Source organism: Harpegnathos saltator, unplaced genomic scaffold, assembly GCF_003227715.2.
Source record: "Harpegnathos saltator strain DR-91 unplaced genomic scaffold, Hsal_v8.6 scaffold117, whole genome shotgun sequence".
Classification (NCBI taxonomy): domain Eukaryota; kingdom Metazoa; phylum Arthropoda; class Insecta; order Hymenoptera; family Formicidae; genus Harpegnathos; species Harpegnathos saltator.
The window spans coordinates 162,850-174,066 of record NW_020229892.1 but is presented as its reverse complement, the minus strand read 5'-3'; the positions used below and the strand labels follow the sequence as shown (position 1 = coordinate 174,066).

The window sequence follows — 11,217 nt, the reverse complement described above, 5'->3', positions numbered from 1 at the left end:
GAGAGAGAGAGAGAGAGAGAGAGAGAGAGGCTTAGTAACATGAAGGCGCGAGAGAGGCCCGACGTGCATTCGCTCTGCGCGTCTTGAATCGTATCGATTTGTTCACCTTCAATGTTATCATTCGTATCTTTTTTGTCTGAAAGATTATCGCAGATTATTCTCGCCTGAGAGAGCGGACTTTTATTCGAGAATGGGTTCGAGATCGGGTTTCGCGGGATTTTTCTTTTATCTCAACTATCATCTCTCCTTCCATTTGAAAGATTATCTTGGATTCTTCTCGCTCCCGAGAGCGAGCTTTTATTCAGGATTATTGACCGCGCGTTCGCACACCACGGTAAACGGACCGTCGGTCTCTCACCTGGCAGGCGTCGCGACCTCCCTCGTAAGCGCCCGCGCATATCGTGGTGTTCAGAATCTGTTGAGTGAAGCTGCGGACGCATCGTTCCTGAGGCCACACGGGCACCGCGGCTTCCATCAGCACGGTACTGGCGGGTCCTCCGTAATACTGCGTGCCCCAGCCTGCGGATGTGACAGAGGAGACCATTTCAATGGAGATCCCACCTTTCCCACTTTTTTCCCTCGCGCTTCATCCTTTTTGCATTCGTCGTTTACAGGTGAGCGCGCGAGACATAAGAATGGAAGGAAAATCGCGAGACCGGTAATCACGGCGTTCTTGTTCTCGAACGTCTGTTGAATCGGCGGCAGGCAGACCGGCCAGATGTAGCTGTTGAACGTGGTGGGCCGATGGATCTTGATGATGGCGATGTCATTCTCGTAAGTGGTATACACGAAATCCCGGTGTACCCGTATCTCCGTCACCGTAAAGTCCAACGCTCGCGTCTCGTCGGGCCGGGTGAAGTCGTACTCGCCGAGCCGCACCACGATGTCGCGCGGTTTGTACCTGATGCGAGAACGCGAGATAACTGTAGGTCGACTCGTCGTGTAACTGTAATTTCGTGGTTGCGACAAACGGGCCGCGCCTGTTTGTCGCGTGTTAGACTCTCTCGCGGGCGGCGCGGCGGTACGAAGGCACCGGCCGAAAACGTTATAAAGTCCGATACGACCGCAGGAATGTGTGAACGTGCTCTTCCGCGCGAGCCGTTAAAATCTCAAAGTTAGACGCTTCCGAACGACTGCGACGCGACTGACCGCGTCGGACCAGCGAGAATTGGACGCCATTCGATATTTTAGGATTTTTGCGATGCAGAGGAGAGAGAGAGAGAGAGAGAGAGAGAGAGAGAGAGAGAGAGAGAGAGAGAGAGAGAGAGAGAGAGAGAGCTTCGTTTGGTTTATGGGCCCATTGTGGCTTATTTCCGATATTTTTTCAATATTTCGGCTTGTTTTTTCAGGCAAAGGGACAAGCTGAAACTGTTGATCCGCTGAAAAGGAAGGTCAATAGCTTCAGCTTGCCTTTGTCCGGCAAAAAAAAAGCGGACTGGGAAAAATCGGAGACAAATCCGCGATGCATGGAGCGGAAACCAATGCAAACAGACACATTTTGTTCAGCACTTTGAAATCGACGTTGAAATTCCCAATCAAGGCACCCGTTCTCTCGCGACAGCCATCTCGAACAATGTCACGTCAGAAACGCGAAGATTCTTTTATCACGTCGGATTACGTCGAAATAAAAAAAAGACATCCGGAGAATGACACTTGCGATCGATCGAGCGCATATTTGAGTGCGCTCCGGAAATTTTCCGTTTACCTCGGGCAATCAGTAATAAATCGTAAAATTAACACGATGCGCAACCTACCCTCTCTCGTGATTCCGCCGCGACGATTTCCCGCCTGTTCATCGATCGCTTCGACGAAAGGGAAGCGCCTGACGAATAATCGATGGCGCTCAATCGATGGCGAGAGAGTCGTTGCACGAATACGTCTTTTCACTTTCGACGCAATCCGAATAGGAATGTTTAGCACGTATTTCCTCGGCTCTGACGTCACGGACGCCGAGAGGCTCAACGTCAATGCGGTCGCGGAGAAACAGCTCACCTGTAGACGCAATGCGCGGCCGTCAGCACGTGTCTATCTGTTATCAGCACACCCCCGCAGTACTGAACCGTGCCTTGCCTGAGCAGAGCGGCCATCCACGGCCATTCTTTCGGGTCAGCCGGCTGGCCACCCACGATTCTGGTCTTCATCTTCGTGGTCGTGCCGCATCCTCTGGGCCTCCGCGCTTTTCGCGTCTCCTCCTCTGTACTACCCGAGACCTTGTCATCGTCAGCTGGCCCGTTCCCGTTCCCGTTCCCGTCCCCGCTCTCGGTTCCGTTCCACTCTTGCTTGTCGTCGTCGACGCCTGAGAGAAGCGAGGAATTCCAGGTACGTGGCAAACACGAAGCTACTTAGCATACTCCGCGCCCGCGTATGCTTGTCGAAAAAGCGCGCGTATGCGTACGCCTCTTCAGGGTTGACTGATAAGTGCGTGTCAGATGGCGAAAAATCGATCTGTCACAATTGTCAACAATCGCACGACAGCGCGTCTGTCATTGAAAAAGATAGATTTTGAATCACTCGCCGCGTTATCGCGATCGATCGATCGACCGATCGATCGCACGTTCCGCACGGGAATCGCTAATTCCGCTGATTTTATTCGCATGTAATTCGCACGTGATTAGAGAGTATTAGAGAATTTTACGGACTCGCTATCGCCGGCAGCATGCTGGCCAAATCGTCCTCGAAGGTTTTGTCCGCTCGAGCCGTCACTACGCCGTCCGGGCAACACACGCCGATATACCTGCGATAAAAAGCACATTAATATCGCGAAGATTGACGCACGAGTTACATTGTTTGGCTCACGTCTGCTCAATTATGCACATGTAATTCACGAATCGTTCAAAGTTCGAGCGGAACTCATCAAGGACGCATCCGCTCAGGTGTTTGCAATGACCGCTCCGATTGCCGGGTGCGACGCAAGCTTGATACGTTTTCTAGAAGAAGCGCAGCGTTATTACGCTCATTAAATTACGTCCGCCACGTAAAGTGTCGGATTTATTAGACTGGCTTTCTCGCGACATTTTCCAATCTCTCTCCAGCCGTCGGATTTCCCGACGACCTTACGCGATAACCTGTACCTGTTTGGTCAGAGTTCCCGGGCCCAGATGGACGATTCGTTTGCCTTGGGAGTGCTGTCGGAAATCGTTTTCCGAAAGTCGACTTAAACCTGAACCCCGAAAACGTATCCCCCATGCCTGATCTACGAGTCCCGCCGGATCTGGAAGATACGTACAGAACGGATCGCACACATCGGTGATAGCATCGTGTTGCACGCGTGGGCGAATATGTGTACGACACGTAACGAAATTTAATGAGGACCATCGAGGATGGAGCGTCCGGGAGATACACTTATCAGTGCAGAAACACAATTTGGCTGCTTCCGCCGAAAGAACGCGTCTGTCGAGGCTCGTCGGATAAACGCATAAACGACGACTGATTTATAATTCAGCCGCGCGGTGTCACCATTCCGCCTGATTACGCTTATTTGCATTAATGTCACACATACGCGCCGAAAAATATTGCGATCGAGGGAAACGCGAATCTTCGTGTATATCACAAGAGAGATGAGTTTCGCTCAAAACAATGATACAAATTACGCCCCTTTGTTTCGAGAAATATGAAAGCGCGCTCTACTCAAGGTAGCAAGTACAAAATCCATCTGTTTCCTAAAAACATACTTTCTCTCCCTTTGACTTTGTAAGATGAAAAAACTCTGATCTCACGTTGAGACGACAGAAGCAATATCTCCGTAGGAAAATCGTATCACTATTTCTGTCCACACTCATCTTTCCAATATCAAATATTATAAAAGAATTTAAGATATCGCGTTTATCGTGAAATAACGCTTACCTGCGGCATTCTTCGAGTCAGCGGGCAGACAATATTGGTAGATGCACAGCGAACAGAGCAGCACAAATCGATGAATATTCGGGAGGATCCACATTTGGATTAGCGTCGTTGTCGTCGTCGTCGTATGACAATAGCAGAACCGCAAGTATGACGGTGACTTTTTAGCTAGGACAGTCCCGTTGGTAGAGAACGTATAATGACTCCGAAATATGGAAAGCCGTCTCTTATATACGCGCTCCTGAGCCGTATGGAACCCTGCGAGCTCTTCCTCAAGCCTTGGATGCCTTCCATTAGGTGCAGCGCACATGTGCGGCACGTGCGATTCTTACGTGCCGTACGTGAACAATGTCCGCGTCAATTAGCATTTTTTTACTCCTGCTACCGCGCGGAATATAATTAATCGATGCAGCTTGCATCGCCGCGCGTGACATGTGCGGCATTTATTGAAAAATAATCACTTAATTGAAGGAAAGCCGTGATGAGAGATAGAGAGAGAGAGAGAGAGAGAGAGAAACGACCTGGAAAATCGAGGAATTTTGCTAGAGCGCTCGTCGTATGATTCGGACGATGAAAGTTTGATTGGAACTCGCTCGCTATTGATGAGCGATTTTGATAGATTTACAATAATTTTGTCCTTTTAAATCGGCTAATAAGGGGACTGGAGGATCGGGTTATTGAAAAATCGTGCTTGTTTCTTGATAATATTTTGTGATAATATTTGAACTGAATAAATGTGCAGGAATGAACATTTTTGATATATTTATATAACATATAAAGAGTAGAAAAATTTTGTTTATTAACAAATATTCATATAAATATACGTCCACTTAAATTTTAAACGCGTTTCTCTCGAAATTTTATTGTTCAACTTTTTGCAGTGATTTCTCCGAAACTGAGCTTCGTATCGATCTGAAATTTTAAAGCAATAATATTTGTTCATCTGGCTGTCAGGTGAACAAATGGACAAAAACTCCGTCAAAATATTTCATTTCGAGATATTAATTCTTTTATTGCAAAAGAAGTGAAAAATTTGAATTTTTTCCTAATAATAGCTGCCATTTTGTTAATTTTGTTCAATTTTTTTTATAGTGCTTCACCGGATAATGACAAGCCTCCTTAAGATTTCTAAAATTCGCTCTGATCGGACCACCGAGAGCCGAGATATTACTGCAAAAACGACAACTTGAAAAAAAAAGAGGAGCATATTTCAGCTGTATATATATCGTATATTTATATTTGTTAGTAAACAAAATTTTTCTACTCTTCACATGTTGTATAAATATAGCTAAAATTTTCATTCTTGCACATTTATTCAGTTCATCGCAAAATATTGTCAAAAATAAGCACGATTTTTCAGCAATCTGACCCTCCAGTCTCCTTAAAGACACTTGCGAGCAGGTCGCGATACGCGCCCGTTCGAGCAAGCGGTCAAGCAGCAACAAACATGTCAACTCGACACCGGACTCTTGAGCCCGATCACTCAGCAAAGCATTCGTTGCGTTAACGTGGCGTAATCAACGCAAAGGCTAAGGCCGCGCATCTCCGGAGTCGCGGTCGGCAGCCATTTGGGGGAAGAGAAGAAGCCGGGAGAAAATGACGCGCGACCTGTCCGAACAAAGGTTAATTCATGCGAATACTCGCCGCATACACTTGTCGAGGAGCGAGGAGTAACAGACGGCCGGTAACTTGAGAAATATTCGATTCCGTTCGACGTTTCATTAAACGCTCGACACGCTGACTCCGGACTATGGAGGCTCGAGCGTCGCACGACTCGCTCGTAGAGCCGAAGGAGAGGAGTACCGGGATCGTGTCTGGAGCACGAAGAAGAGCGAGAACGAGTCGAGGATGGGCGAGAGGAGAGTCGTCGCGCGATGAGAGGAGGGGGGAAGAAGAACAGGAGAGAACGAAGAGACGAGTATCTCCCTTCCTTTCTGCCCCCCTCCTCTTTCTCTCTCTCTCTCTCTCTCTCTCTCTCTCTCTCTCTCTCTCTGTCTCTGTCTCTGTCTCTCTCTCCCTTTCTCTCACGCTCTCCCGAGTAACCGACAGATAAATCCACTGGTCTTCCGTCTTCGTTTCTAAATGCGATACTCGAGAAAACGGACATCACCCACATACCTGTTCAGGCCATTGGCTTCGTCCAGGCGAACGTACGCATGTGCGTACCCACCGGTACGCGTCCACGGTCACGCGAGAGACCTACACGCATGAGTATCGCGTGAGAAGCGACCTGAGAGTTTTTCTTTTTTTCTCCTTTTACTTTGCCTTTTTACGCCCGGGCTATCTGGGAACACGAGAGACTGACTGCTCGATGCTCGCGTCGGGCAAACAGCGATACGAAATTACTTTCATAATTCCGCCGCGGACACCGCCAGCTCGATCCCTTTGATCCTCGTTTACGTATTTGCGCTGCGCGCGTTTCGCTTAGACAAATAGTGCTCGAGCGACGGCGGATTTAACGGAGCACGTGGTATTAAATGTCGTGGGCGTAGACGAGAGTGCGGATCATTTGAAAGTTCCCCGACGATCCTCCACGTGTCGTTCCGCCGACGGTAACACGAAGCTGCGATTGAGAGATTCGCGCGCGCGCGCGCAACATTTTACGCATGTCGGATATCTATTTATGCACGCGTCATTGATCGCTCCAAATAAGACGTAAGTCGAAATCGAGCGTGCTGACAACGAGTCATAACGAGATAGCGCGTTCGTTCCATGACTTTCTTCTTCTTCCTCCCTCGAGTCGGGGGAAAGCCCGCATGGCTCGAACACGCGACGAACGGGGAAAATAGCGAGGATCACTTGCGAGCCAAGCTAACTATTTCCCAAACGTGGAATAAACGTCGACGAACGGTTATCGCGGCCGTCGAAAATCGCGGAGTAGAGTTTCATCATCTCGGTTCAAGACAGCTTTCTCGAGCTTACTCTGCTTTACGACTGCTGGAAAATTCGTCAATCTGATCGCCGCGTGCTCCTGGATTCAGCCAAGATCGGTAGCGTGCACCAAGCAGATTCGCAAATTTCCGAGTGGCAGCTTCTTCCGCGGAACGCGGCAGAAAAATCTGACTCGAACGAAAGCGTGTCGCGAAGCGTGAGAGACTTATAAATTCGAACTTTCTCGCTCTGAGAGAAGCGGCTCGCACTCGAAGCGTCGCGCGAGAGACAGCTTCCCGATCCGTCGTCGCGCGCGCGGGCGCGCTTTCTACGCTTATTTCCTACATTACAGATTCAGCGCGTGGCCACGCAAAAGGCATGCCCGACTGCTCTCTCGCGTTCGGTGCCTTCGAGCGCTCCTCGCATTGTGAGTTTAAAGAGTAGATTCGTCGCGCCGTTCGTCGCTCGCGACTGCGAAAGCTGCCCGCGGCGGTGTTGCACCGAAAAAGGCGGTTGTCTCTCGGCCGTCCGGTTTCGCGGATGGCAGAAATTCCGCCACAGCGATCTCGCGTTCGCGCGCGAAATCGCCGCGAGAAATGCGGCGAGCGACTCGACGAGAGCGCGATATCTCGCAAGATGTTGCTCTCGCAGAGCTCGACTCGACGGAGAAAATCCTTACGCAGGAAGTCTCACACCGTCTACGTTCGCTGTGAGCTTCGCTGCGCGAAGCTGCAGGCGGAAATCCAGATATCGAGTATCGAGATTACGCCTCGGCGGGAAATTGTCGTCACCCACATGCTCGGCACGTCTCACCTCCAGACGTAAACCCGCTTCGCCATACAAGATCGGGAGCGCAGATCTTCATTCTGATCCGCGAGCGAGCGAAATTAATTCGCCACCTCTCGCGAGTTCCGCCGCGAAAATGGCTGCGCGTGAAGGAACATTCCCGCGACGTAATTATACTCGAGGAACAAGTTTGGGGGATTTCCCTTTTGCGTATCGGCGTTTCTCTCTCTCTCTCTCTCTCTCTCTCTCTCTCTCTCTCTCTGGGTCTTATCGCTCGACACTTAAATTTTCGGCGTTTCAATCCTCGTGCATGTCTACGAGAAAACACAAAGACGGAAAGAAACGAAAGGATGAAGATATTGAAGATGACGAACAAGGAGCACACCGTGCTCCGCGTCAATTGACGACCGGCGGGTCAGCTTCCGGCGGGTGTCGAAGGACACGTTAAAAATAACGCACAGGGTGACAACCCAATTCCTCGGTGCCGCGTATCGACCTTGCGACCTTTCTTCCGCGATATTCGATCGTCGGATACGTTTACGCGGCTTGATAGCCACCGATGTGATAGCAAGCGGCAGATGCAAAGTCTTCGAGGTGGAAGAGAGTAACGGAAGGAGGGAAAGCGAGAGATCGGAGGAGAATGAAGAAGGGAGTGCGAGCGAGCGAGCAAGAGAGAGAGAGAGAGAGAGAGGGGGGGGGCGCAAAATCCGGTGAGATCACGATTGGGGGCAAGCCCGGGGCATTTCCATTTAAGGTACCCCGTATATATTCTCTTTCTGCTCCACGTGTCACTTTGGCGCGTGTAATCGCGAGACACTTTGCGTGCGCGCCGTCAAACTCGTCCCCGCTAAACGCGCTTCCTTCGCGCGACGCTATGTCGCTTTTATCCCCCTTTTTTGACAGGAGGGATACCAACTCGGTACAGACAACGTTTGTGCGGGGGTGCATAAGCTCTCGGAAAGCTCAAGCGCCGAGATAACTCTCGTTGAGAGATAGTCACTCGAGTTACCTGCAGTACAGAGAAACACTCAACGCGTGTGAATGCACTCTGCCTTTGTCATCGTTACTTTCTCGTTACGGCGCATCACCGGCTACGTCATAAGGCGCGGTTACGGCACGGATATCGTCGGGAAATGACAGGCTGATTTGTCCGTCAGTCTGTCCGTCGGCCGAGGATTACCTTTCGCAGCGGTACCGTCGCGCCGCTCGACGGCCGTACGATAATTGCTACTTCTGTACAAACTGAATGACTGATAAATGGAGATCAAGTCGCTGACGGTTAATCCTAAGAGCCGCCGGATCGATAACACGCGCTGCGGAATTCAGTCCACGGCATGTCGCGACGCGCTCCGTCTTCGACGGTGTGAGAGACTCGCGATCGAGAAATTCCTACGAATCACCGGCGGATTAAAGGACAGAACGGAAGATGGAATAATAAACGAGAAGGAAACAGGCGCTAACGAGATTTGGGTCCCTCCACCTGTCACGTCGTATTTATGGTTCAGGCTCGGGCGACAACTCTAAACGCGAACTAAAACCGAAGGCTAACAAGGTGAGGGGTCGCTTTGGGTTTCATAGAAAGGACGCCCCCATGCATTTAGTCAGCTCCGGTGCATTTCTTCTAATTGGACAGCAAGAAAGTACGAATCAAGATGGGAGTGAATAAAAGTATTCCGAGAAAATTAAATGTTTGATGCCACAAACAACAATTAGGAATAGGTCATCCGATCGAATCGAAATTTTGTTCCCGCATTGAAACTTTGCAAGAACCAATGAAGATTCGGTCAATATAATATTATACAATTACCGTCTCTCATCTTGATGGCACAAATAATTATTTATTAGCGTTTCTTCCATATTGAATCCTGAGAAACGATCCTTTATTCAGAATTATTTAATGTTGAATTATGTACAAATTCTACTTATATATCATGCTAGCTTTAATTAGCAATCAATTATGTAATTTCTTCAACAGCAGATAAAACAAGTACGATGAATAAATTTTGAATAGTCAACATGGACCAGTAACGGGAATAATGGGCAAGTAAATTAACAAACTTGGCTCATTTACAATCCTTTTCTTATTTCTTTTATTTTATTTTATTGCAAATTCTCCGATAGGATTTCAGGATTCTACAGAGATGAATCTTCCCGCGTCGTCGCGTTTATTCGCACCATAGCTTTTGCAACGGGCTTCTTAGCTATTAATCGGACAATCACGATTATTATACGATTATTTGCTAAATAATGATATAGTCCGAGTGTTCCCGTCTCGGGATATCTCCTTATTTTCAGTAAATTCGCAAAATGTCCGTTAGAATCGGGAACATTCTGTATAATAAATGGCTCGAGTAAATATCACTGTCTACACATTCCGTCGTCCTACATCCTCCGTCCTGGCTTCCTGATTCAGCATTCTGCTGACTACTGCTCCTCCGACGTAGTACGTCGGATACTCTCGTCGCTGACATTGACACTGACACTCACGTAGGCACGACTATCCGATCGGAGAAATGTATGTTAATTAATTATCGACGATGCCGGCCCGTAGAGAGCCCGATTAAATATTTCAAGAGCCGGCTGGGTTTCTAATCATACAACAAGAATTCTAATTAATACACCGATATACGCGTTTCTCGCGTCATGGTACGCCTGTCGTAACGTCTCGGCGGAGAAGTCTGCGACTCGCGAAAGTACCGAGACAATCGGCGAAAACAGCCATGTCATATTTCGTGTGTTTTCACCGCATTTCGAACAGGCGGGCGACATGTATACCGCGGATAAATATGAGTGCGCTGGTTATCATTCTATCTGCGGGCGACTAAAATATGATATTTCGGTGGCTTTTGAAATATTCAATTCAGCTTCCGCCGGTATCGCGTTAATTAATGTATTTCATCGAACGAGTCGTATCTACGAGAGTATCGGTGCCAATATTGATGCGAGTGGAGAGAAATGAATGTCTGAAATGCCATAATGGGGAGCAGGTAGGACTAGGATGTTGGATCGAAAAGGCCGGAAGGAACAGCCGAAAGAATGCGGACAGTAATATGTCATACGTGGAGAAAATATTTCAGTAAAAGTGTATGTACATAATTATTGAAATGTTTCGTTGTTCTGTTTTTCGTTATTTATTATCTCTGGCTTTCTTTCTATTTTTAGTTATTTATTATGGCAATTTATGTACTACAATATCGATATAGCTTTAGAAAAAATACTGTAAGAAGGAATGTAATTTTAACGTAATTTTTACTACTACTAACGTTATTTTACTATTTTCTCCGCGTATATTTTTAGGTGTATTAAATTATGTTTTATATCGAATGTTCCTGATTTTAACAGATAAACCAATGAATTTATCGAAAACAAAGAGATGTCCGATTCGAAATTTAAATCGATATTCACATGCACGTACACGTACACGGTCTATTTAATAAATAAATATGAAATTCTGATTATTTGTCAGTCTGTACATATTTCATACAAATAATGTCCATCGGAATTGCTGGATAAAATTCCATAAATTCAAAATTGTAATTATGTTTTCGAAAAAGATTATAAATCAATAAAATTTATTGCTCTTCTTTCCCATTAATCTCACATATGCCTATATCAATTATATTAATTATTGACTATTTAATTATTGTACACGTTGCAGTTAATGAAATTACATAATTGTACACATTGAAATTTAGAATAAATATTAAACGCTGGTAGAAT

At 47.3% G+C, this 11,217-nt stretch overlaps 1 protein-coding gene across 2 annotated transcripts; it reads right to left on the bottom strand.

Moving 5' to 3' along the window:
• LOC105192253 (coagulation factor X) lies at positions 1-4,042 on the bottom strand. Of its 2 annotated transcripts, XM_025303636.1 has the most exons (7): positions 3,844-4,042; positions 3,072-3,211; positions 2,797-2,927; positions 2,640-2,734; positions 1,993-2,296; positions 657-901; positions 5-519 (listed from the first exon to the last, which is right to left on the bottom strand). In XM_025303636.1, the coding sequence occupies exons 1-7, from the start codon at positions 3,935-3,937 to the stop codon at positions 308-310; spliced, it is 1,221 nt and encodes a 406-aa protein (XP_025159421.1). In that variant the 5' UTR covers positions 3,938-4,042; the 3' UTR covers positions 5-307. The 2 variants fall into 2 exon arrangements, with proteins under 2 accessions (XP_025159425.1, XP_025159421.1); XM_025303640.1 differs by lacking the exon at positions 657-901 and having other exon boundaries at positions 1-519.
• Positions 4,043-11,217: the final 7,175 nt, after the last annotated feature.